This window comes from Dermacentor silvarum, chromosome 3, assembly GCF_013339745.2.
Source record: "Dermacentor silvarum isolate Dsil-2018 chromosome 3, BIME_Dsil_1.4, whole genome shotgun sequence".
Classification (NCBI taxonomy): Eukaryota; Metazoa; Arthropoda; class Arachnida; order Ixodida; family Ixodidae; genus Dermacentor; species Dermacentor silvarum.
Window position 1 is genome coordinate 232,829,374 of NC_051156.1, and position 27,771 is coordinate 232,857,144.

General features: G+C 46.5%; 1 protein-coding gene across 1 annotated transcript; it reads left to right on the forward strand.

Annotated features, from left to right (window-relative positions):
• Positions 1 to 743: 743 nt before the first annotated feature.
• LOC119445262 (ubiquitin-like modifier-activating enzyme 1) lies at positions 744 to 27,096 on the forward strand. The gene is made up of 14 exons (XM_037709580.2): positions 744 to 842; positions 3,835 to 3,908; positions 7,386 to 7,554; positions 9,250 to 9,384; positions 11,492 to 11,598; positions 11,697 to 11,787; positions 14,337 to 14,469; positions 14,601 to 14,698; positions 14,842 to 14,988; positions 16,044 to 16,214; positions 18,003 to 18,107; positions 19,042 to 19,122; positions 20,068 to 20,220; positions 26,839 to 27,096. The coding sequence occupies exons 1-14, from the start codon at positions 744 to 746 to the stop codon at positions 27,094 to 27,096; spliced, it is 1,821 nt and encodes a 606-aa protein (XP_037565508.2).
• Positions 27,097 to 27,771: the final 675 nt, after the last annotated feature.

Genomic DNA, 27,771 nt, shown 5'->3' on the forward strand with positions numbered 1-27,771 from the left:
ACAGCGTTGCAACTTGGATCTTCTAGAGGTTCGTCGAAAGAAATTTAGGCTGAAGGTACTTTATCAAATAATGCAGGATCAACTTAAGATTGATAAGCTCAAATATCTACATGCTCCAGGCAAAAGAAACCCGCGAACTAACCACGACTACGTCATAAAGCCGTTCCAAACTAACAGTGATACATTTCGATACTCATTTTTTCCGGATGCGATAGAAATGTGGAACCAATTGCCAAACGCTATTGTTAGCCTAAAAGATGTCACCGACTTTGAAAACGCTGTTGAGGCGTATTTACGGGAGTTACCAATTTAGTTTGAAGTGCCAAGTGATATGTGCGACTTGGTGTTCATTGTACGTATTTTGTAAATGACATGTGTGTGCTGACCAGTATTCAAGTGAACATCTTATTCACTGTGAATTGACTTTGCGTACACTGACATTGTGCATATTTCTTGTGTGTAATTGTATTGTCCTCTCTGTTATGACCCTCTATGAGGGTTGACAGTATTAATAAATAAATAAATACATGGCATTAAGTTAGCCGGATAAGTGACATTACATTTTATTTCCATTGCGATCTTGGCCAATCTCCCCTAGTGGGTGCGTGCCATATATAAAAGGTAACAATAACAAGAGCAAAAGTTCGCGAGCGTGGATCTTGGCGTGGACGGCGTGGGCACAGCTTCAGGGTGGGGGGCGGGAAGCCGGGTGACCGAGTGTACAAGTCGCCAGGCCGAGTTCTATGGCGGCTGCCATTGGCGAGGAAGAGGACCCCACCCCTCCGGCAAAACGACGCAGGAGCGACGATGATTCCGACATCGACGCGTTTGAAAAGGCCAGTGTGAGTGCACGCTATTCGTCTATATTAGGCTTGGCTCGGGCGCAGCTCTTCGGGCTCAATAAAGGTGTTCGGAGCATTGGAGTCATTGTCAGGGTTGGTACGCGTTAAGCAGAACTGCGCGGCATCTTCAGGAGAGGGTTACGCCGACCTATGGTATTGTATAGTTGCTGGTACCCTCACATTATAATCTGAAATATTGTCACTTACGTGTGACTGTGCGCTTTAAAGAGAACTAAATCTTGCGACACAATTTTGGTTATGTTGTCAACACGGCAATTACAATTAGGTGACTTTCATATAGGTCAAATGTTACCTTTCCGCCCCTTGATCTACCTGAAAGCTCCGTGAGGTATTGATTTTTTCGAAAGCCGTTAGCAACGGAGACGGTGCATTCAGATTTGCGTGACCGGACCGAGCCGCTCCGATATGTACGCGTTTCTACAGTTTATCAGTCCTATTCTTCTGCTGCTGTGTTCTAAACCTCGCATAAAATTTATGGCAGCAAGATTTGGCCATTTAATTTACTGCTACGCTTGCAAACGTCCACCAATCGAACATACTTGTTGAAAATACAGCATCCATAGTGTTGGGAGCCATTTTAATTGGCTTCATAAATAATGGGGAAAAAAAGGTGGGGGGGGGGGGGGGAATAAGAACTTGCATTTTGCGACCAAAATATGAAGCCTATGGTCACTATGAAACATATGGCCTCAATGAGTGCAGACCACTGCTGCTTCGCTGTGGTCTCAGAGCCCACGCTCCCAATACAGCCAATTTAGGCAGCCTTTCTTTAGCTTTTGAATAATAGAGAGCGTTCTAGAATGTCATTTTCAAAGCTACTTTCTTAACTTTGAAATAACTAAAATGTCGGCAATTGGTCTGTCGCGTCACTAGAAAAGTCGCTGGTCGCTAGACAGACCCAAAAATCGCTACATCTAGCGACAATATCGCTAAAATGGGAACACGGCACGGTTCAGGGCCTTGAGGAGGAGGATGCTGGAGCGTTCGCCGGATTTGCGGAGAAAGAAGAGGGTGGGGCGAACGGTTCAGAGGTAGCGCTCACCGGTGTGTTTGGTGGGCTGTGCGAAGAGGGGGAAAATCACGCGTCATTCTGCACCTGTGAAGGTGGCTACCAGCGAAGCAGTTTAGCACGCGACATAGAGGTGACACAGAATTTAAATCAAATGTATGAGGAAATTTTGTTTCTGATGAGCGGTGATGGCGGTCATCCCGAAGACACGCGTGCACACACAGTTATTTTGATCGGCGGCATACACTCGCCTGGAAGACTACCGCCACCTCGGGGATCTGGAGGAAACTGAAACATGTGACGGGACTGCTATTCCGGGAGAGCGGAAGGAAACTAGGCACGCAGGCACTTGGAACGATGACAAAGAGAGGAAAGGGAAGTGCGAGCGTACACATGGCCGACGTGGGTCGCACGGCGGCAAATGTTAGAGAAACCCGCAGTATCTACCTGAGAGTCTACTGATCTTGAAAATGGTGCCTATTTATATCTAATCTACTGAAAATGCATATGCAAGTGATGAGACGTATAAGCTTTCGCATAGACTGAAGCGATCTTGGATCAAATTTGGGAGCCGAGTTTTTGCAGATGCAGATCTGTTGATGGACACAAAATATGACACCCTAGCCATAGGCATCTTCGCTGTAAAAATGTAAGGTCTGCACAACGTGACGAAGAAAATAATGAAAAACCATGTAATTATGTAGCACTGCATTATATCTAATGCCTCAGTTTTAGTGCTCATAAATACATATATACCATGTACGTCAACCTTCTCTTATTTTGCGTCGATTTTGGCTGCTAAGCCTTTTTTATGAAGCGACACTAATCGAATGCTAGAAAAGTATTTTGATTCAGCTGTCCAGGGTGCTCAATATGCAATGCCAGTTGCTTCCGTTGGATAAAAGTAGGAACGCCAAGACATTTATGATGTAGTTGTCGGTGACAATGTGCGCACGACGAAAAATGTAACGTCTTTACCTTCCTTCGCGCCATGTGGCACGACCTTCTGCAGCTCGCAGCCACTGCAATTTCTCGTGAAACAATAGGCCTCGGATATTTTGAAGGAAAGTGAAAGGTTTCGGAGGACGAAGCAATGAGGCGAACTTGAAATGCCGTAAGTTTGGGCATGTTGGTGTTTCATTTCTGCATCTAGCGCTCAACACAAGACGAGGAAAGAGTGAAAACCGACGAAGACAGGCGCTATAGCACTTGTCTTTATCGGTTATCACTCTGCCATTGCCTTGTGTTGAGCCCTAGATGGCAGCAATGAAGCGAATTGGCTAGCACAAGCTTATTCGTTGTTCCTCTGCGAAAGCTTTCACCATAGTCTACCTCGCCGATCATGCTCTCCGAGGCGTAGCTATGTTCGTGGTACACAATGCAGCCGGGTATGGGGTGCGTGCAGAACCGAGGTGTGAATCCAGGAGGAAAGGAGAGGACAACGTACGGCCACCGCGACACCATCGAGTGGGCATGAAAAATTATAAGAGGCTATGGTACTAAGCGTAACATGGCTGTAGTCAAAGCGTATTTAGATGTCACTCGCGCTAACGTCGCCTGCGACCTTCTTCAGAACTTGCGTCTAATTAAAAAAAAAAACAAATTGGAAAAAACCCTCGCAAAAGTGATATATGACATTCACTTGCATCTCAATACAAAATATACTGCCAACAAGAACTCAACATAAACACAACAGAATTCCTATAACGTAATTTGCAAGGAAAAACAGCGGAAGGGCGATATCAGAAGCACAAAACATGATGAAGTTAAAATAGAAAAACCTTACCACTTGCATGAGTGCATCTGTTTTTACCAGAGTGTGAAAACTTCCTTGAGTTGAAACTTGAGCTGTAGTTTATTGAATCGCGATTCATTGCCTCCATTTTCCTTTGCTCTCATTAAATTGTTGGTTTTCTTTTGTGAAGTCGATTCTGGGTAACCTCAGCGGTTTTTTATGCACAGGAACATGGTAAAAACTCGGACTCATCAGGACAGAACCCGCCCTATATCGACGAGAGCCTGTATTCCAGACAACTGTGAGTCAACTCGCCGCGACTATATACGTACAGTTCATGTGCTTGTGACACTAACAGTCCGAATAAGTAAAGTCAGTGTCTTCGAAGCAATTTACAAAAATGCGATAGCATGTGTCGACGGGCAGAGGAAGGCGAGCTGATCCTGGCGCCTGTGCAATACAGTGTGGATGGACCGATCCTGATATATTCCAGTGGACTACGTATGTAAACACCATGGTTTTAACGCGATAGCGTTGTACATGTAAAACATGATCTTAGGCATTGTAGAGGGACGATGTCCTCGTCGGGAGGAGCAACTGGCGGTGTGTTTGAGAGCGCTGGAGCGGGAAAGGAGGAGATGAGCGGTTTGACGTACAGACACGTGAGTAGTGGATTGCGCAATGTTTTCCGCCACACTGTTGTGTATCGAGGTGGCCCTAGTAAATTAAATGTTGATGGCCTCTCATCGCATCGCATGATAGAACGTATTACAGCTGCTCAGGCGGATTTATCAGAGCGCCCAGCTGTCACTTTAGGTCTATAGGGTCCAAAGGGCCGTCAAGTTGCATCCCACAGTATGAAATTCTCACAGCACGCCGCTTTTATCGGGCAGAGCGTGCAGGATGTAAACGTAACACTGTTCATACATCATGGCTCTCGGTATGCTACGCGTTATTTGGGAGCAAGGAGTGCTGGGTAAAACATGTTTAAGTACCGGCGGTGTTCCAACAGTGAAAGTCTCGAAGCACATCAGATTTAAATTTCTCCCATAAAATAAGCGCTTCCTTATCGAATGGTCCACCGAATATTTTCTGGCTTTCTCAGAATGAGGAAAAGATCATGGAGTGGAAAGGCAGAAATAAACTTTTCTCTTTAATACAAGTTTTGCGATACGCAAGTCTGTTAAATTGGAAAGCTTGTGAGCTAAAAACGTCGCCAGGATTTCACGTTGACTTGCAACGGGCACTGGCACTGTGCTCAAGTGAGCCGGTTCACGACATTCATCGACCTTTTGCGCATAAAGGACACAAAGAACAATGCGTGTCCAATCGTTCTTTCTTGTGTCCGTGACCGTTATTGCCAACATTGTACACACTTATGGCATGCCAAAAGGCCCGATTAGCTACCTTTGCCATGGCAAGCAAACACCAATACTTGTAGTGATCCCGTATATTCGGTCATAATGAAATATTTGAAGAAGCCGATTTTTATATTCTTGAATGTAGTACTTCGATTAGAAACAAAACAATCATTTCAAATTCAAATATTCAAATATTCGCACGCTCAGCGATAAGTACGCGTAAGTACATCATAATTTCAGGACAACTGCTTCGTGATACGGGTAAAACACCAATGGAAAACACTTGTGTGTCTTGCACTGTTCGTCTAAATTAAGTGAGGCTTTATACACCTTTCCGCCCGCCAAGGACAATTCTTCGGCAAGCCCCCAGGCTCGAGGCCTGGGAGCGTGCGATCAAGCCGGATAACCCCGAATGACAAGTCAGGCTGGCAGAGTGTGCTAACCGCGTCGCGGCCACACGGCCACCACGCTAGCTCCTCTGCCAGGGTCTCACCTACTAATTCACGCCTCCAATAAAGTGTACTTCTCTCTCTTCACCTCGCTGCTGGCTTACGGCTGTCACGTGCAACTTACCGCGCGCCGCTACGGCTACCTCGTACATAGGACCTCGTAGGGTTCAGAACGCCTCTAGTGTTCGCACGTATATAGTTCACATCTTGAGGCTCAATTTGTTGGGTAACGCCCTAGGTTCAAAACTGCTGACGATGTCCTCGCTTCCTAATGTTTGATATAGGGCAGTAGCGCACCCAGGATCTCTGCCAAGGGGGGCGGGGGGTTGACAGTTTGCCTTCGTTTGCCAATACCATCTAAACAGCGCTAATTTCAATTTCTTCACGGGAAATTGTCAAAAAATGCGCTTCTTGCGCAAGTTTGCGAGTGTGCAGACGCTTGCGCGTCTTACTTCTTAGTTGCAGTACTCAACGGCGCAAGGAAAGACAAGGGGTTAAACAAAATCCCCCCCCCCCCCCCCCCGTCGGTGCGCCACTGATATGGGTATCATATTTTATCGTCGGCATTTGACAATATGGCGGTGATAATCACAAGAAATATGCCATATGGCGATAACATGGCGACAGTGACGACGCTGACGCGGCTGAAAATTCCTTTTGACAGCCATAGCTGCAAAAGCGTGACATAGAGGTGTACCGAAAGTGAAGCCGAACAGGCGGCATCTTGGAAGCCTCTCCTACCTAAAGCCGCAGCTTCTATAGCAGCATAAAGAATTCTCTTGACGCTTCGATAGAGTTCTGATTCACAAAAACCAGGATGTATGTATCTTATGTATGTAAACCTGCTTAAAATCCCTTTGGGGATTGCAGCATCTGTAAAAAAATAATAATTTTTCGACATATGTTTTTCTGTCACAGATTTTAATCTAATGTCTGAACCGATAGGTACGAATTTTATTCACGAGGAAACTAATATGCAACCAGAGTAAAACGGTTCTTTATTTTTAGTCAACATAAAATTTCTCTCTCGAAAAACAAGGGCATGCGCTTCAGTGCGACCATCTTCTTAATTCGCGTAAGAATATAATTGTCACTTAGTTCACGGGACATTACAGCTGGCTGCAAGAGCTGCCGCGCTAGATATTACAACCACGGAGGTGGTTGAGGCTTCCATTAAGACGCAGCATTGTGAACAGTCAGAGCAGTAATCGTATTAAGGCGCTCTGTAACACGCGCAGACACAAAAAAAGAAAAAAAAGTATAATTAACACCGGCGTAAAATACATCACAACTCCGAGTAGCCTCATGTCATTATGAAGGCTTCCTATTCAAGTAGTTTCTACACAACTATGCCCGTTTTCAACAAAATAATTCTTCAATGAAAACGGAATCTGACAGTGTCATCATTATCATCATCACCATCATCATCATCAGCAGCAGCAGCAGCAGCAGCCTATATTTATGTCCACTGCAGGACGAAGGCCTCTCCCTGCAATCTCTAATTACCCCTGTCTTGCGCTAGCTGATTCCAACTTGTGCCTGCAAATTTCCTAACTTCATCACCCCACCTAGTTTTCTGCCATCCTCGACTGCGCTTCCCTTCTCTTGGTACCACTGTCGTTGAAAAGAGAAGTGTGCAATCATTGCATTCTACCGGTGCTAACATATGGGGCAGAAACGTGGAGCTTAACAAAGGATCTCGAGAACAAGTTAAGGACCGCACAAAGAGCGATGGAACGAAAAATGTTAGGCCTAACGTTAAGATAAAGGAAGAGAGCGGTGTGGATCGGAGAACAAACGGGGATAGCCGATGTTCTAGTTGACATTGTAGACGGAAACATTGTAATTATTTGTCAGTTCTATGACAAATCCTAACAGTATCATAGAATTGACAAATAATTACAACGTTTCCGTCTACATTAATAGACTAAAAATATTAACTGAGGCGAAATACACTTTGCTTTGCAGCTACGTGCTCGGGCGCGACGCCATGGTGCGGATGGCCCAATCGGACGTGCTCATTTCGGGCCTGGGCGGCCTAGGAGTAGAGGTAGCGAAGAACATCGTTCTAGCTGGCGTTAGGTCGGTCACTCTGCACGATGAGATGGTGTGCACCCGGGTCGATCTCTCATCGCAGGTGAGGACATTCGCGAATTAACACGTCCTATAGCTCGCTCGTAGCAGATGTCGCCACTGCTCGAGTGCAATGAAGCTTGAATTTCCCGAGCAGCCGTTCTTTGCCGAAACATTGGAGTGTGAGTGCGGCACTGCTTACTGCCGGGCCGCTATGACAACACACTGGTAAATAATTAGAACACATCTGCGATATATTTTCGATGACTTCCGACGTGCCGCCACCATCGGTTATCGGCGCGTTTATCTATACCTTTGCACGACAGGTGCGCTGTTATCACGGCCGGAAATGCGTACCACCGACTTTAACCAATCTAGTGCTTAACTTCGTGGGGCACATTTCAACCGGGATTGCAATGCGATCATCTCACAGCATGTTATCATCGACAATTTTTTTCCCCCAAGTGGCCACAAAAGGCAAAAAGTGACTGTCACTAGTCTGTTTCGGTAGTAGGATGATTTAGCTACACCACAATCAGCTACCATTACCGCTACCTCTTCGGCTCCGTACCGACTGCACTAACTATCGGCACCTCACTATACTTGCGCAAATTGTGCCACATCGCACTTGCGCAGGCTGCACCTGGCCGAGGTACTAATCACAGCTGCAAAGCTACGTTCAGACTACGATCGTAGCATTCACAAAGCAATCATTTACTGTATATAGCGGGCGCTAGTAACACTGCGATCGTAAACGCAGCAGGTCGTTCACGTTGCGAACTGCGCACCGTTACATATCAGTACCTGCCAATCAACCTTCAAGGGGGTCAGTCGATGGCTGCGCAGTCGGGGGGTCGCACAAACAAGTTTGAACACTCACGCACCATACAGGTAAATTACAAAAGCGTGAGCACGGCCGCTGCACGCATAGCCATTGCTCTCAAAAGCCCACGTGACTTTGTAGGCCAGTCGTTGTCATAATCGGGCATGCCGGAAGTCCCCTGAGTGGTAAAGGAAAATCGAAACTCCGTCTTAACTGTTGTATCTTGATCAGACGTAAAAGTAGCGAGCCAATCAAGTACGCTTGCGCCTGCTTCGATTGTTGCGCTTTTTATACTTTATGTATGACTGCAGTATAAAAAAATTGCGTTGCGTTTGCGTTTGTTTCTTGCGAAATGTCTGGGCACTGCGTACGTAGTCTGGCCGTAACCTGAAGTGTTATATCGTAAGACATTTACCAATAAGCGCAGCGTCGGCGTGCATATCTCGCACCGCGTAATAACCCGCGAAGAAATAAACGACTTCGCTACATTTTGCATAGCAGCAACTTGGCAGTGGCAGCAATTACGAAAGCATTTCAGTTTGTACCACAACGAACCAATCGCGCCTAAAACGGGCATGTCAGCTTCACGCTGAAAGCCTGTGGAAAATACGTCCCGGTGGCTTAATCATTTTCGCCGAAACGCACGCATCGCGCGTGGATATTGCTGGCACTAAGAACATGTTGCTGGGCTAGTGGGTGCCTTAAAATAAATAAGTAGATTTTTGCAGAAAATACACGACCACGAACGAAATGCACACATAGACAGAACTGGTGCTGAAGAAGTATATGGTCCATCAAACAGGCACTGTCCCATTTAGATGTCCATTCATTTTGTGGCCCTCTGTTTCACGCAAGGATCTACTTATTTACAACATTCAAACTATAGCTGCGTTGTGAGCGGCTTCGACTGTGCTCATCTTGGTCTGTATCTTCCAGTACTACCTGAACAAGGACACATTGGGCCAGAATCGAGCCGAGGCTTGCGAAGCCCCATTGGCACGACTCAACAAGTACGTGCGAGTCACGACCTACACTAAGCCCCTGACCCAAGAATTCTTGAAGCGGTTCAACGTGAGTGATCTTGAGTTAACGTTTCTACTTCTGCTGCGTGTAGTAAGCGAAGTCATGCCGAAAGCTTTACAATGTCACGTGTTTAAACGCGAGGGCTTGAGCTTGGCATACGATCCTTTAGGATCCTTCCGTGATCCTGAACTTCGTCATTTTTGAAACGGCGCAAAAGGGACGAAAGACACGGGTAGAATCATACAGGACGCATGAAATTGACGTTGACCAATTCGCCAAAATGTGCGTTTTGCTGTAAATACTGACTCGTAAGCACAGCACTATACCCGCGGACAACTTTCTGTGACAATGAAGGGAAAGCTACGGGCGCGTGGCTGCTGCACATGTGTTACCGCGCCAAGCAGTCCGGCAGCGTTTGACAGTGTTTTTGGTTGCTCGGAACAGACGCTGAATCGACGCAGCTTCCACGTGCGTGCGACGGTTTCGCGTTTGCCCAGACGCGGAAGGGAAAAGACACAAAATAGTAAACTTTTACACTCAATGGTGTGCTGTTTCTTGCTTAACTGTTGCTAATAAGGTGTTTATGTTTTCTCTTCCCTAACCTAAACGAACGTGGATTAACACGCGGTACACTTTTCAGAAGCGCTCTCACTTGTGCGCACTTTGCCTCCGTAGCTTTCCCTTCATCGCCACAGAAAGTTGTCCGCCAGTATAATTACTAGCGTCTGAAAAAAACTGCTCACAACCGTCCACCCGGATGCCAGAGTGGCAAGCGGCAATGGTCCCAGGCCACTTCCAGAGTGTGGTCTTACCAGGAGGGAACGCGCAACGTTGCTTCGACTGCGCACGGGCTGTGTCTGGACGGCGGCGCGGCTGCACGCCAAGGGACGCTCCACCTCACCGGCCTGCGAACGTTGTGGCGACCCCGAGACCCTCGAGCACCTTCTCAGTGCTTGCCCAGAGCTGGTACATTACCGCTCAAGGGTCATCACTGCCTACAGGCAACAGGGTCTACCCGCTGCGACAACCAGCGACCTCCTGTTCCCTTCGCCTTCTCACCTCCATAGCCTTTTGGAGTTTGTGGAATTGAACGGGATCACCGCCCATCGCTAAGCGCTCGCCCTCAGCGCAGGCCATCGCCTCCATCACCAGCCTCCTACATGATTGGACGAGACTCTTGCTGCTTATCCTTCTCTTGCCTTTCTTTCAACATCTTTATCTCCTTGTTCCCCTTCCCCTGACGCTGCACCGTGCTCCCTATTGGGCAGCAGAAATAAGCGCCATTTCTTCTTCAATAAAATCACTACTACTACTACTACCCGCCGTGGTTGCTTGGTGGCTATGGTGTTGGGCTGATAAGCACGAGGTCACGGGATCGAATCCCAGCCATGGCGGCCGCAATTCGGTGGGGGCGAAATGGGAAAACACCCGTGTATTTAGATTTAGGTGCACGTTAAAGAACCCCAGGTGGTCCAAATTATTCCGGAGTCTCCCACTACGGCGTGCCTCATAATCAGATCGTGGTTTTGGCACGTAAAACCCCCTAATTTAATTCATAAACACTATAAATTATAGGAAAAAGAATTCAAAGAAAAGTTTCCATAGTGTGCATATATAATTGACCTGTCCGGTATTGCTAATTACGCATTTGGTGCCGCAGCTAAACGTCGCCTCCCCTCCCCCTCCCCCCCCCCCCCCCACGGGCTTTCGCGCGACAGAAGAAGTCACGTTTGCTCTCTCTCTGTATATATATATATATATATATATATATATATATATATATATATATATATATTTGTAAAGGAGGAAAGAGACGCTTAATTCTGCAGCCCTTCAGGGAGCACGGCGCAGAACGCGCGTTTGCTCTCCGCCGCGCGTTCACTCCCCGTGAAAGAGCGCGTCCCTCGCGCGCTCTCACCTGCTCATACAGCATACGGCGCGCGGCGACGATTGCATCGCCGTTGACGTCATACGGAACCTCATGGCAACGGCGACGCGGACGGCAGAAATACGCTTTGAGTGTCCATATAATTGCTATCGCAATAAAAAGAATTCAAGGGAAAGTTTCCAAAGTGTGCATATTTAATTTACTTGTCCGGTGTTGTTCGCCATTGTTTTTTCGTCTCCTTTTAAAAATTCGCCCGTTGCCTCCCAGGTGGTGGTGCTGACAGAGACTCCGCTCGAAGACCAGGAATACATCTCTGACGTCACCCGTGACAACAACATCGCTCTCATCGTGGCCGACACCCGGGGACTCGCTGGGTGCGTAACCGCAGCCGAGTTCTTTATCGCACGGCAAGACGCCGCCTCTGAAGCGCAGATTATGCGAAAGTTGTGCATGGGTCTTTGCCATCTTGCAGGCAGATATTCTGCGACTTCGGTGACAACTTCCACGTGACAGACACCAACGGGGAGCAGCCGATGTCTGTATCGATTGGCTCCATCACCAAGGTATTCCAGTGAGCCGAATTCACGGAGGACTCTCAAATCAACTTTCCTAAGGGAGGGTTGGCGATTCGCGATTTGAGCTGTCGTTAATGCGTGTTTATTTGAACAGTATTCCTATTGGTTCCCGTTCAATTAACGAACATTCGACGTTCTTCTTCGTTTGATTGTTGTTGGACATACTCAATAGAAAATACAACTCAACTTTCAAAATAGATATTTTTTTAAGTTCCAGTATCTTTTAGCTTTGATCACCCGTGCACTCATAAACTAATCGTGATCAAATCGGTCTTTTTCACACTCACTGCGCTTTTTCACAGCGCGAGTGCTACTTGTATTTTCTGACACTAGAATTCTGTCAGACTGGATCAAATTTTATTTATATAGGACTGGTGACTAATTAGTGACTCTGTACAGATATTAATTGATGCTACATCGAGAGAAATCAATGCAGTGCCGAGGCTCATGTCGCAAATGAATGCGTTAAATACGTTGTTTTCGCGGAGGAGGCCCGAGATGTATTCACTGATGTTTCATTGTCTTTTTGCCTTGAGTATGGAGATATTTACGGTTTTCTTCGTGCCTCATTTAGCAGTATACAGAAAAACATGTTGGTATAGTAAAACATGTTGCACATCACTCAAAGCTGAACATTTCTGTAGCTAGCAGCACACTTTGAATTCTACTAGAATGTTTATGATATTTTTATTTTAAATGCAGAAAAAAAATTACGTTAAGCCTCTTAAGAGCCAATGTAACAAAATCTCAAATATCCGAGGCAAGAATAAAGAACGAAGAAAGACAGCAGAAAGTATATGTCAAGAAAGCACTACACAAGTCACAAGCACAGAAGTACATTCCCCATATACAAGCACCAGTGGCAGAAGCGAGGGAAAGCCCGTGGGATGGTAACCTTCACAGAGAAAGGGAGAGTCCGCGACAGGCCTTTGATGCATACGTAAGAGAGGCTGAGCTAAATTCGGCCAACCTATAAAAAGTCGCAGTTTCACCCAAAAGACGAAGAATCTATTGCGATAGCGAACTAGTGGACAGCCATACGAAAGTAATATTAGTAGTTTTATCGGCCGTGTAAACTTGTAAACATGGGCATACTAAGTAAATTAACAAGCATGGTGTCACGCACGCACAAGTAAACATGAACGCATCTCACTCGATGACCGCGGAAACTCGCTGTCAAAACGCTGTAGTGAGTAAGCGCGGCTACAGCAGCTAGCGAAATGACCTTCGTGCTGTTTCGCTTCAACGCGAACTAAGCCGCGAAAACACAGCGCAGGGAGGAAGGACTCTGCCCCCGCCGCAGGTGGCTTTCAAGATGCAACCGCCCGGGCGGGACCGCGCGGCCTAGTACGCGGCCTCCCCCCTTGCTACCCACCGGAGCGTTGCGCGCGATTGGAAGACGGCGCGCTTCCTTCCCGCTTCCCGCTCTTGCGTGCGCGAGATTGAGCCGCGATCGCCGGCTCACCCGCGCACGCTTTCGCCCGCACATAGAGCATACGGCGCGCGTCGACGATTTTATCGCCTGTAGACTTCATACGGAACCTCACGGCGACGGCGGAAATGCGCCTGGAGTATCCATATAACTGCGATCGCAATAAAATATTCTGAAGTACTCTAGGAGGACTCAACCAAATGCATGTTGTTGGCTACTGTATGGAAAAAATCACACTATTTCTTTTTATTCTGCCTAATTGCATAAGATTAGTCAGCTGATTTCGCACGTATTACCTTTACAGGGTAATACTTGTAATGAAATAATTGTTGAAGTTGGGGTGGTGTAAGGAGAGTTTGGGAGATAGGAGACAAAGCTTACGTCTGTTCTATTCGGGCCGAATATGGGGGATGTATGCTATGAGCATCCCCTTTGGGGCGGTGGGTTGCTCCACGAAGCTCTTTTTCTTATTTTGCTTAATGTTTTACCTCCCTCTTCTTTTTTTAACCGATCAAAAATTCCCGGCATGAAAAATTCTCCAACCATTATTGGGAACATTGCCTCCGTTGTTTGTGGTCTCCCTACTTTTCTGCTACCAAACCTCCAGTCACCTTTTACTAGTCCCCGTTGCGCAAGTTGATGTTCCCAACGCTAGCTTTGAACCCCAGGGCTAAACCTAAACCGACGCTTGGATAGATATCTTCACATTCTAATAAAACATGTTTCGTTCTTTCCCTTGCTATACCGCAGCAAGCACATGCTTCTTCTTCCTTGGCGTACCTAGCTTTGTAACTACGCTTTCTAGGGCATCCTTATATCGCTTCGAAACGTAAAGAGCTTCCATTTGAGATATCATAACTTCTTTCTTTCCTCATTTAGTTGTTACTTCTTAGGTAGTTATTTATAGCCGGTTTCTTTTCTATTGCCGCCACCCCGGAAACTGTCTCAGCTTCTCTGACTTTGCGTTTAATTATAGAACCACAGAATGCCAGTCAACTGCTCCTGTAGTTAAGTACCAAACTTTTCTTGCGTGTACTGGCTCAATGTGCTAGTTTCTTGTGCTTAAGCTCATCATACACGTACTTTGCTCCGTATGTCCCTATAGGCAAAAGAAGGCGTGGTGACTTGCCTGGATCTAATGCGGCATGGTTTCGAAGATAACGACTATGTCAGCTTCTCCGAAGTCAAGGGCATGACCGAGATCAACAACTGCCCACCGATGAGAGTCAAGGTGCTAAGTGAGTGGTGCCTCCGCACGTTTCTAAAGCACTGTCGCTTGCGGCTTCAGCAGCATCGCTTAGCATTTGCTTTAGTTACTTTTACATTACCACCACCGTTGCCTTTTCTGGTTTGGTTTACATTCATCCAGGTCCGGCAATGTTCACCGTGGGTGACACAACGCAGTTCGGTGATTACACCTCAGGCGGCGTTTCAACGCAAGTGAAAATGCCGAAGGACGTACAGTTCGTGAGTAGTCTTTAGTGTCGCAGTCAGCGGATTTCCAGCTTAGCTTGAGCTGCTATCGTCGACGGGATGTTTTACCTCGCCCAAATGCTCGTCAGATGGCGCCACAAGGTTGCCACATATGCCTCTATTTTGCACATTTGCAGAAATCTTTCAAGGAATCCGTGAGGAACCCAGACTTCGTTGTGTCGGACTTCGCCAAGATGAATCGCCCTGCCCATCTTCAATTGGGTTTTCAAGCTCTTCATGCTTTCGAAAAGTTGCACTCACGCCTGCCGTGGCCTTGGAACAAGGTACGTAAGCAAGCATTAAAGCCTGGAAACGCATTGTATACTAAAGTTTAAAATGCCGGTGGTGTCTGGCACATCCACGACATGCGAACAGCAAATTACAGCGTGTCTAAACAGTAAATAATTGATATTATATAGTGTCTTTGTTCACTTAAATGCAGTTTTTTTTTAGTATACAGAATTAGGCTGTGCGGACGATGAGGCGTGAACCGTCACGTCACTCACGGAGTCCGGTTAAGGGCGTGATAGTTGCGCTCTTGGGCAGTTCAATATTGGTTTTCTCACTGAAATTGGCCGGAAATCACTACGCTGCATAAATTAGCAGCGTCAACGTTTGTGTGTCTGGAAACTCTTAGGAACTCGTCGGATGACGGACTTCAAGTTTTGCGTTACGATCAATTGTCTGGCTCTTGCGCGTATAAAGTTAATTGGTTTCATTTCCATAATTGTTTGTCTAATTACTACCACGATCGACTCTTTTTTAAAATATACGCCGCTGTGATAAAAGCAATCCCGGCTAGATATCCTTATTATAGGATCGTCCCTATTTAAAGAAAATCGAACGTGTTCCTTGAATCACTCTATATAAATTACATGCACGGAATCACGAAGAAAGCAAAACAAACGTCGACCAAGATGAAAAAATGATTGAAAACTTGACGTTACGGCTCCCACGTGGAGAAAATTTTTGAATCAGCGTCGTTATCTAGAGTCAATACATGTCCAGACAATTACAGGAACTCTGAGTACGAAAGACTGAAGTCTTAACGCGATCTGCACCCGCACCCTGTATATGTATGGGCTCAACTGCGTATAACCTCGCATATAACCGAATATATCCTCGTATAACCGTATATAACCTGTTTCCCCCTCATTGTGAACAAAGCTCTAGTGTTTGGGGCCGACATTGAATTTGTTAATAATTTATTTATTTCGGTCAGCGTCTGTTCTTTTTTCCCCCGACCACACGAGATATTGTCAGACTCTCGACTTCATGTGCGAGATCACCTAGGCAGGTGTGCATGAGCGCAACGTTGTGAAATCACTGGCAATTGCAGGATGACGCAGCAATGGTGGTCCAATTGGCCATGGAAAAGAACGAACGGCTGGCCACACCGCTGGAGAAAGTGGACCAGGAACTAATCACGACGCTATCCTACGTATCTGCCGGCTCCTTGTGTCCCATGCAGGCGGTTATCGGAAGCGTCGCAGCACAAGAGGTGATAAAGGTAGGCTTCTGGCACATTGTTCGGCGCTTATTACAGCGTAAGCTCTTATGGGCTCATTCCAATAGCCGTTTCCGGTCGCGATGATGCCGCCGCCGCCCCGTAGCCGCTATCGCATGCGAAAAAAAGTAACCGCTCTCCGCCGGGATTGAACCCAGGCCCGCTGCGTGGGAGGTGGCTACTCTACCACTGAGCCACACAAGCGCTTGCTGTCCAAGATCGGGAAAGGCGCTAGCCATCGGCGATGGAACGCGTCGGCTTGCACGCGCGACGGCGTCTCAAGCAGGCCGCGTCGGACGCGTTGCAATGGATAAATTACATGCACGGAATCACGAAGAAAGCAAAACAAACGTCGACCAAGATGAAAAAATGATTGAAAACTTGACGTTACGGCTCCCACGTGGAGAAAATGTTTGAATCAGCGTCTTTATCTAGAGTCAATACATGTCCAGACAATTACAGGAACTCTGAGTACGAAAGACTGAAGTCTTAACGCGATCTGCACCCGCACCCTGTATATGTATGGGCTCAACAGCGTATAACCTCGCATATAACCGAATATATCCTCGTATAACCGTACAGCCGTAGTTGCATTGTAGGATGCTTGGCTGGGCCGAACGGCACCTTTTTTTTTTTTTAGGGGCGAAGCTCCTTAGGGTGTGGGTCTGTCCCTCCTCTGTAGTAGTAGTAGTAGTAGTAGTCGTAGTAGGTAGCCACGTCTACTTTTATGAGAAAAAAAATTCCGAAAGTTGTGTCCGTAGCGCGGAATCGAACCAGGGACCCCTCGCTTCCGAACGCGCGGCGCTAACCACTACGCCACGATGCGCACATGGACACACGCAACACGATGACAATATATACCCAACATTAACGAAAGACTGCGCGTTTCTAACGCGTTTGTGCTAGCGCGTTACGGCCCGTGTAAGAAGCTGGTGTAAGACGCTGTGGCCTCTCCGCCTTACCCCCGTATTCATAAACGCTCCTCGACTTGAACTTGACTTGCCACCGCCTTGGGCAGCGCGTTCGAAACGCGTTGAAGGCGGTGGCAAGTCAAGTTCAAGTCGAGGAGCGTTTATGAATACGGGGGTTATACTCTCTCAGCAGTCATGTGATGGCGTCGGCAAACGCGGTGCACGTTCCGGCATGTGTAAACGGCTGCGTAAGACGCTGTGGCTTCTCCCCCTTATACTAGAGAGTACTGCACGTTTCTAACGCGTTTGTGCTAGCGTCCCCTTAAGCGGGAGATGGTGCAATTATAATGAAGGGCGCTGTTATAAAATAGGAATGACGTCACATATGGCGCGTGTCATTGGTGGAAGTCAATCGTTCGATTTAGTGCGGCGAGACTGAGCGAATTACACGGAAGATTCACGGTTTACCGATGATTCCCTCCGGAGCTTCGCCCACTCATCATTCACCCCGTGGATATGCGGTGTTTTTTTTTTTTTTTTTTTTTTTTATCCAGCGACCGTGGTAGTACTGTCGAAACGCTCGTCTAGCTTACGCTGTGACTGTGCTGCGTGTGCTGCGCTGGCCTGGGATTTTTTGTTCTCTCAATTTTCTTTGACTTCTGTCCAATTCACTTTTATTTGGAATCGGTAACCTTCGATACTCAAGTGCACCGTGCAGCAACTGCTCAGCAGTTGCTGCCCGGGCTAAGATAAGTCCCCTTGTCAAAACGTTTCTTTCAGAGACATTTCTTTTTCTAGCACTGTTACTCAACATTTAACGCGTGTAGTACTTATTCAGATCTGTATTTTTATGCTTTGTTGCCCTGTTGCCCTTGGATAGGCATGTAGCGGAAAGTTCAGCCCTATCCAACAATGGTTCTACTTTGACGCTTTTGAGTGCCTCCCCCATGAGAGTGACGTTTCGGAACCAGACGCCAACGCCATGGTAAGCTTTTGAACTTCGTTTAATGTTGGTGGAGCCTTCCGTGGCACTTACACTTAAGCCAGATAATAGTCTCCTGTACGTTTCAGTGCCTGCCCGGTGGCTCTGTATTGCATGGAACCTAGTGGTCCAGTACGGCACCGTATTCGCAATCATTTTATGCCAACTGTTAAGAGCATGCATGGAAAACTTGGAGAGGACACGGATCCGATCCTCGGCTTCCGCATGGCGCAGGACGAAGGATAATTGACGTGACCCTAACCATGTCTCACATACTGTGACCAACTACCGGGAAAGTGCCGCCCTCTCAGTGACAGCCGCTGGGCTGGCATCGAAAAAAAATGCAGCATACTATGGCCAGACCTGCCTTCAGTCAGGTGGACAGTGCGGCGAGTTTGTTGACATTGCTTTTGCTTGCAGCCCAGAATTAGGTGACGTGCGGCACACGAGACAAAAGCATACAAGACAGGCTCGTTTACGAAGTTGAAGCGCAAGTGTGTATGTCACTCACATCTAATTAGAGTCGTGTGGAAATCGCTCAATGTGATGTGCTGACTGCACCAAATAACTAGAGTGTGCTTCCGGCGCTGATGCCCCTGGTGACCCAACTTGTGTGCTTGTGACTTGTGTTATATGTGTGTGCCGCGTTTAGTATTTTATTCTTGTTTTCGCCTTTTCTTATTTCCTGCATATCGTTAGGATCTTCGGCATAGCCGCCCATAAAGCGGCCTACCTTACTTCACTTTACTGTAGGACGAACATACAGGCAGACCATGTCCTGTAGGCTTCTATGACGTGTGCTTACGTCCATTTTTCTCTTCAAGCAAGATAAAGCCCTACCTTACTTGCTGCTCTGCATCCACGAAGACAAAGAAACGTGCTTAAGTGAATGCATCCTTGTATTAGACTGACGCCAAGTGTGTACTTTATTTTGCAGGAGCGCTCGCGGTACGCGGGGCAAGCCCGCGTCTTCGGCGCTAATGTGCAGCGCCTGCTGATGACTCAGACATACTTTGTGGTGAGCGTTGCTTGATGCACGATTGATGCTTGAAATCACTTTTTTCGTATATACACTGAGGGCAAATATGGACCTCGTCCAGGCATTTCAGGGGCTTTTAGTCACCGACCTTTGACATCTTTTATTTCCATATGGTTATGTTCAGAAAGCATCAGAGAGAGAAAGATGCAAAAGAACCATCTGGGGGAAGACCGTCAAGGTCACGAGATAGCCTGCTGGTAGATCTGATATCGTACGCTGCTGCAGAAACACTTATTCGTTAGCGCTAATGGTTTTTTGTAAGACGCGTGGGTGATGTTAATTATGGACGCGTCGGGCAGCACTCGGCAGGTTCTTCAGCCTCATCACGCAACGAGACATCGGGCAAAAAATGATGTTCCACATCCGCATCCGCCCACCATGGCTTTTAGAGGTGCTGGTTAACACTCCCGGGCTAGATCTAGTATGAATAAGTACCCAATTTAGTGGACGGGTTAATAGCCGTCGCCGTGGCACAATGGCACACGGCAACGCACGTGTAATGAGGAGGTTGTGATTTCTGCGCCTTCTGGCGACAAGCTATCTTTTAGTCTACTTTTATTTTCGTTTTCTTTCATTATTTTCTGCATTTCCATATCAACCACAGCTAATTTCCCCGATGCTTTCCTTGGCGTCATTGTCTGTTGGCTTTATATGGTCATGGTTAACCAAAATCGAGCCCCTCGGTTTCCTTTCTTCACACACACACACACACACACGCACACGCACACGCACACGCACACGCACACACACACACACACACACACACACACACACACACACACACACGCACGCGCGCGCACACACACACACACACACACACACACACACACACACACACACACACACACACGCATGGGGTGTCCCTTTAAGCGTGATTTAAAAACGCTTATCACAGCACTGGTGCGTCTATTGCCCCACGCATAGGTGGGAGCTGGAGCCGTGGGCTGCGAACTTCTCAAGAACTTCGCCATGATGGGCATTGGAGTGGACAGTGGCTGCATATATGTCACCGACATGGACGTCATTGAGCGGTCCAACCTGAACGGGCACTTCCTCTTGCGGTCCCAAGACGTGGGCGTGAGTGTTTCCTAGAGTTTTCTGCAGATTGGTTGTGTTTAGTAAAACGCTCTAGGAGTGCAAAAAGTTATCCTGTTCTTGGTATAACTTTCGTTGAGCGTGTGTGTGTGTGGAAACGTCAAAGAGACTTTTCTTTCTTTTTAGTGAACTATTGTTTTTTAAACTCATCTCTGTTTTTAAAACTACATAGGCCCCATTGCTCCCGTACCCAATAATCACATATGATTTATAGGAGCCTGCGAGTTCCTATAAAGAAACCGGGGGAAGATGAAGAAGAATAAATAACGACGAGGGAAGGGGAGTATATATTCATACGAGAATATTGTGCATTTAGGTTATGTGGTATATGGATGTAAATGTTGCATATGAATCGAGATGTGCTGACCAATTTTCATGAATTGACGCGAGAAAGTTGGTGAATGCGCACCTGTTCGCTTTACAGGCACGTACAAGCTGGTGTCACGTCTTCCACGCATTGTGGAAAACGCGACGCTTGCTGATGGTGGTTGTGTTATATACGTAGCTTGCATGTGACGTCACATCTGCCGGCTCGTTCGTGCGGTGGCCGTGTTGATGAACTACTGCAACATCCATGACACCGCCATGCCCGCGATGGCCGCGGAAAAGGGGCAGTGGTGGTGCGACGCGCGCTTTCCAGCATTTCGCTCAGAATGCCGCCAACCTCGACTAAACAGTGTTTCCATGCTGAGCACTTCCCGCAGTGTTCACGCTACTACGACGACAAAATGCGGCACGGATGGGTCGATCCGTATATAGACGTTTATACCGGAAGTGGACACGACTGCTGATGTCAGCGTCTTCCGGGAGATGTTAACATTTACATACTTTTTATTCAGCGTGCGAATAAACTTTGTGAGTGCGTTGTGCTCTCGTGCCCTCGTGCTTTCGTAGTGTATGGTGCTAAGAGCTGCAAACTGAACCTGGCAACGTTTAACGCGCAACACCGCTCGAGTTAATCTATCATGGATCTTTAAGGACTGTCGTGGCTTACCTGGGACCTCCGTGTTAACTGGTGGTTTGTTCGAGTGCTAAGAGAAGCGAAAACGCCGTCGAGGACGACAGAGTATTACGTGGCGTGATGAGATTAGAAAATTTGTAGCCATTTAGGATGAAATTGGCTGACGTAAGACAGGGTTAATTGAGATCGCTTGAAAATGCCTTCGTCCTGCAGTAGACATAAAAAAAATTACGAAGATACCATTGAAAGTGATTATTTAAATAAGCGAATAGCCACGCCTGCCTTCGACAAGCCTTCACAACAACCATTCGCTAGACGGTATTCTCTTCCTTCGGCATTATGTGCAGCGTATAGCGCAGGACGAAACGGCGCGTATTGACGAGATACTTGACAAGAGAGTACGACGACGAATGCGCACCTCAACCGTCAAGGCCGTTTCACATGGTGCGATTTTGCACTGCGATTATCGCACCGGAAGTGCGATTTCCGTCGCATGCGACGAAAATCGCAGTCGCAGGGCCGTTTCTGCGATTTTCGGCTGCGACCAACCGGTTGGTCGCAGCGTCGCAACGTCGCAGCAATCGCTGCGATTTTTCCGTCGAAATTGCGCCGAGAGGTATTTCGCGGTCTGTTTTGGAAAATGGCGGCGGTCGCTCAACGCAACGTTTATAGATACTTTTTTGTCTATAAATATTGGATCAACGAGCCTCGAACAGTGCAACTAATTGAGTGGAGCCTTGGATTACGCAATCGGTACGTAACATCAGCACCGACACGCGAATAGTGCAGATAAAAACTCGTAGGTCAGATTCGGTTCTGTGATTTCTACGAGTTTGTTGACACGCTACGTTGCTAATCTGGCGACGCTGTTTTTTAGGTTAGCTTCGGGTGCTGATAGTACGTACTTTTGCGTGATTTTCCGTTATTCACACGCGCTGCGAGTTGGTAAATACTACGAGGTGTCCCTCACGGGAAGGCATGGCCTTCGGATGTCGTCCCAATTTTCTGGTTCTGGAGACAACTCGCGATATACGAAAACGCCACAGTTTTATCGCCGTATGCTTTTACGGACGGAACAATTTAAAGAATATGCAACTACGGACAAATGCTGTGGTCGCGCGTATAGCCTGACCAAATGCTTGGTCACGCTATACGCGCGACCATTTAGTTGCAGTTGGTTGGTTAGGGCTTTCATGCGCATTTTCCCCAATGAATTATCTCATTTCAAGGTTCTGTTACTTCCGCTGCGAGACGCAAAGCGAACGTGCAAACTGGATATCGTAATGAATGTTCTACAATAGCATATTTCACGCTTTGACTGGGAATAAGCAGTATTGCCAATTTATTTTCGAAGCAATACTTAGTTTTTTTCTCATTTTTCTGATGCATCATTTTTCTCCTGAATAAAAAAACCAATAAACCTTCAGTGTGTTGCAGACTTTATATCCTTACTGCATCTGTATTAACCCTCACATTAAAAGGTAATTGCACATTTCGCTTACTTCAATGCATCGAATTACTTTTGTTTATGCTGGTTGTAACATATCGCAGTACTCTAAGAAACTACTTAGCCATAAACATCCTTGCCTTTTCTTGCTTCTCTGTCTCTACTTCCTGTAAAACACATGCAATAATGCGAAAAGCAGGCGAACACCTTGTTTTTATAAGCAGTAGATAACTCATTAAACAAAAGCAGATCAAAATTGTGCAGTGAAGTCAGCCGGTTGCATTCCTTCGTATGAATGACTAGTATCTTTTCAAGTGTGGGTGGGTCTTGCATGTCCACAGCTCATAAAGTGAGGCGTAGGTATAGCCCATCAAGATGGAGGCAATGTTGCTAATGAGTCTGCACTTACATGTATTACTGCATAAACTCGTATAACCATATCCCATCATTACTCAATCGAGCTTGCTCAGTCATATTCACCAAAATTCTACTTATCCGAGCTTGCTCCGACTCATATTCACCAAAATTGTACTTGGCCGAGCTTGATCTGACTAATATTCACAAAGATGCTACTCAGGCAAGCTTGCACCGAGTCATATTCACCAAATATCTACTTAGCCAAGCTTGCTCCGACTTATATTCATCAAAATTCTACTCAGGTGAGCTTGCACTGAGTCATATTCACCAAAAATCTACTTGCCGAGCTTGCTTTGACTCATATTCACTAAAATTATACTTGGATCAGCTTTCCCCGACTACCACATGACAATATTCACTCAAAGTTTACTCAACTGAGCTTGCTACTCGTATTCACCAAAATTCGACTCAGTCAGGCTGAAACGAACTCAGACTAACGGTTAGTTCGAAGTCTTAGTGAGCCGACATTTGAGTGAGTTCACCGTGCTATGTATACATTACATTATGTGACCTGTGCGGTGAATAAGCAAACATTGTCTATGAGTATGTGTTGCATCGGGTGAAATAAGGACAACTGTCAACACTGCAGTTAGTTTTCTAGAGTTCAACTGACCGTTGCGTGAAAGCTTCGCCTCATGTCGATTCAAGCAAGTGCATTGGATCTGCATCATATTTTTTGACAATCCTGCTGTCTGTCCTAACCATTACTGGGTGGCCACATTTTGTACATTTCAACACAAAGTTTAATAAATGACTGTAGTGCAATATATTAAAAAAAAGATTCTTGCATCACTGCACGTATAACAATCAGAACATGACACAAACACATGCACATAAGATGCACACAAACGATAAATACATAAACAGATGAAATCAGCTAGCCACCACCTATTGAAAAAAAAAAGGACAGGACTACGTATAACCATTCCCCTTGCCAGGTACATGGGCTATAGGAGAAACACACGTGCAACCTAGCAGTTACCTCGAGGTAGTAGCTATGGACGCTTTTGCATTCGCAGCTGGCCACTCAACCACTCAAGTGTGTTCAGTGTGCACTTGTACTTAGGCACACTTTTTATTGTCTGTATCTCAAAAATTTAATGTGGCTCCTCAAAATTTTGAGAATGTTTGGATTCTGAGGCTTGCAAAGGTAAATATTTTTATTCCATTTTCGTTCAAGGTGAAGGCTCATACAAAAGATTAGAGATATTGTCAGTGCCCCTCACTTTCTCTCAGAACATAAGTGGTCTGTTATTGAGATACTAGCAGCTTTTCAATAGCAAGAAAGGGAATCAGCTTCCCCTGTTTTCAGCATTGGGTTAATGCAGGCACTTCAGGGAGGCATAAAGTTTTGCTATAACAATAGGTTCGGGAATACCAGATTAGACTGTACCTTGACACTTTCCTTGCACTTTCTTATTTTGGTCAAATAACCCAGTTTGAAATGGCTCCAGTTAGCATGCTCTAACATTGGTCTAATATAGGTTAAGAACATGACTAGCTTAACAGACTGGGATGCTGGCTTTCATTTCCAGGAAAGGAATCATAGCACCTGCTCCAGTTGCATATGTTTTTGGTTATCAGGGGTATTCAGGGATATCAGGGTCATTATTATCAGGGATATCAGGTGTTATCAGGGATAACGTGCTGAAGCAGCTAGAAGCACACACATGCCATTAGCGGATAGTTTCGATAGCTTCTTACCTTACACTTGCCACCATGAATACAAAATTTTAGCGTTCGATTTTATTATTAAACAAACAAACGTACTCCTAACAAGGTATTTTAATGTTAGCCGTGTGGCTACGCGGCTGCGCTACGTACTGCAGCATATTAACTTAAGCTTCTTGATACAGATTCACAGCACACTAACAGCGCAAGAAACAGGACGAGAAAATAGACGACGCCCATGTCTGCCAGCATGATACGATTCTACGTACACAAGTGACTGCAGCTCCTAAAAAAAATGTGGTGTCGGCTTTTACTCCTTTCGAAATATTCAGAGAGCACTTGTATGAATAATTACAGCACAGGCGCCGAGACGGACGAGCCAGGCTGGCACTAAGATAAACGTTCACAACACAAACTCCATTGCACGTTCAGTAATTACACACAGATCATTTGCGGCTTTGTTCAGGGGCAGACGTGAGCTTTTGGGTTGGTGCTTGCTGCTAAGTTTTGTGCAAGAATATTGCTAGGAGCAGGAACCACTAATGCGCAATCACGAGCAATACACACACACATCCGTTTTTCAGAAGCTGACGTTAATCACGGGTAGCGCGAGGGTCTCTGCGTTGACATGACGACTCCGCCGAATCCCGAATACTGCATATGCGATGACAACAGCTATAGGGGCTTGTTGATAGGTCCTCTTGTAATTTGTTTAACCGCAGGTAGAACGACACAGGCATAAAACACACACGAGACAGCACACAACGCTGAACGACGACCTGCGAACAGCTGTTTACGTCCGCCATTTCTCCTCGTATTGAACTTCACAAACCGCTGTTGCGCACTCCAAAACAAACTAAACTTTGAAGCGTTTTTAAATTACAAAACGCACGTATTATTTGATCCTAATAAAGAGAGGTCAATTATATTATAACGCGCACGTCTTTTTCATTACATTAAATGAATTTCGCGGCGTGTGCGACAAAATCTGGCAGCAAGCAACCCTGGGCGTCGCATAATCGCATTGTTGACATCGCACCATGTGAAATGGCCGTTGCGAATTTCGCATCTGCGAAAATCGCAGCTGCGATAATCGCAGTGCAAAATCGCACCATGTGAAACAGCCTTCAGTTCAGGCGGCGGAAAAACGCGACAGAGCGCCACCATGCACCAACCACAAAGCTCGCGCGTGGGAGAGCACATCCGCTTCGCAATGCAACCCTCTCCCACCGCTGTCCTTTCTCATCTGCGACGCCATGTCAGACGTGATGGAGTCGCTGGCGCGGGCCAATCGGCGAGCGCTCTCTCCTCGGACCTCAGGCGCTAGCGCGTTCCCCTTTTCTTCCAGTGAGACACGCGGCCGCCAGCCACGACCATGCGAAACGGTAGCTAGAGGAAGCTATTCGCTTTATTAGACTGATGATGCGCTCTCGTTTTTCATTTTTTGTAATCATTCGCTGAATGTTTCTCTCCTTTCATCGGTCAAACAAACTTACTAATGATACTAGCAGTTGTTGACGAGCTTCTGCATGCCTTTGGCACAGCAGTGTCATGACTCATGAATACGCATAGCGTACGCTTGTACTGCATGAGATCAATCCCACGCAACCCTTAAAATATTCTTCAGAGACGCCGCGCCTTGTATTATCTGCATAGCGTTGGTTTGGCGGGCTCAGGCAGTCCGTATAAGGGATGTTCAAATGTCCTAAAATATGCCTTTTTTATCGTTTAATTGGGTCTAAAAACTTATTACTCAACGTTTCTAGACGTATTGGCCAAATATAACTTTTATGGTCAGGGCAATAACATTGATAGACTCACGGAGGCGTGCTTAACTATTGAATTCAAGACCATTGACATGGACATACTCAAGTTGGACTCTATAAAACGAGTGTGCGTGTGTGTGTGTGGAAGGGGGGGGGGGGGGGTACTTGTTTGACTTCAACGATGTTGAGGCGACTTGGTTTTTCGTAATTTCATTCTAGCTAGTAACAGCTTTTAATCGACGTGACGCTTCTGTCAATTCTAAGCCCTACGTTGTGCAACAGACGGTCTCTGGTTTGTTTCTGACATTTTCTCTCTTCTTTCGGCCTTACGCGCGCAGGCCATGAAGTCCATCATGGCCGCGCAAACCCTGGTCGAAATGAACCCCGAAATCAATATCCACGTCCGCGTGGATAGAGTGGGTCCGGACACGGAGCACATATACAACGACGACTTCTTCGAATATTTGGACGGCGTCGCCATCGCGGTGGACAACGTCGACGCGCGTAAGTGCCCGTCTCCTAGTCGTTCACGCGCAGGATGTCCAGAAATGTTGGATGTTGCCACATCTGTCGAACTTCATGACCTAACTGAATGAGCAGCATCTTCAAAAAATTATATTTCAAAAGGCCGCCTGAATTTCAACAACTTTCAGTTTTCAGCGTCGGTAGGGTACGCCCCATTATTAACATAGGTATATACGGCACTTGGTCGTAACGTCTTTGCTGCGTTATGTATAAGTGTTTTGGTCAGTATTTCTAAAACACTACTATAAGGCAGCCGCAAAGTTACGAATATGTGCCATAATTACGCATTTATTAGACGGGCGTAACACACTCTTCTGTACGATCGCTAACTGAATCTGTTGAAATTCGGGTAAAGGCCTTTGAAATGACGGCTGCACGCTCGCACACAGCAGAAGACACAGCGGCCCATGCACTTGCCGCAGGAAATGCAACCCTCTCGTATGAGGGAGCAAGGCCACGAAAGGTTCGAAAAAAAAAGCATTACGCGTTTTTGCGCGTATTTAAGTTTTCTAGCGCAAAGACGCAGCGAACAAGCTATTGCTATGGGAGTAGGGTATAGCCTGGTCACACGTGCATTTTCACGCGTATAAGCCGTCCTTGACTTGTGAAACGAACTTGGCCCCGACGAGGACGAGGCCATCTACGCTTAACGGAAATTAACAATTAATGATGTCTTCTCCGATCGCCCCCCAACTTTCGTACTGGTGTGGTGTGTCTCAATGATGCGTTTTCGAAGACTGGTCCAT

Coding starts and splice junctions, on each gene's coding strand:
- LOC119445262 (XM_037709580.2), top strand. CDS start 744: ATGGCGGCTGCCATTGGCGAGGAAGAGGACCCCACCCCTCCGGCAAAA. Junction 9,385..11,491: donor AATTCTTGAAGCGGTTCAAC/GTGAGTGATCTT, acceptor GTTGCCTCCCAG/GTGGTGGTGCTGACAGAGAC. Junction 18,108..19,041: donor AACCAGACGCCAACGCCATG/GTAAGCTTTTGA, acceptor TTTATTTTGCAG/GAGCGCTCGCGGTACGCGGG.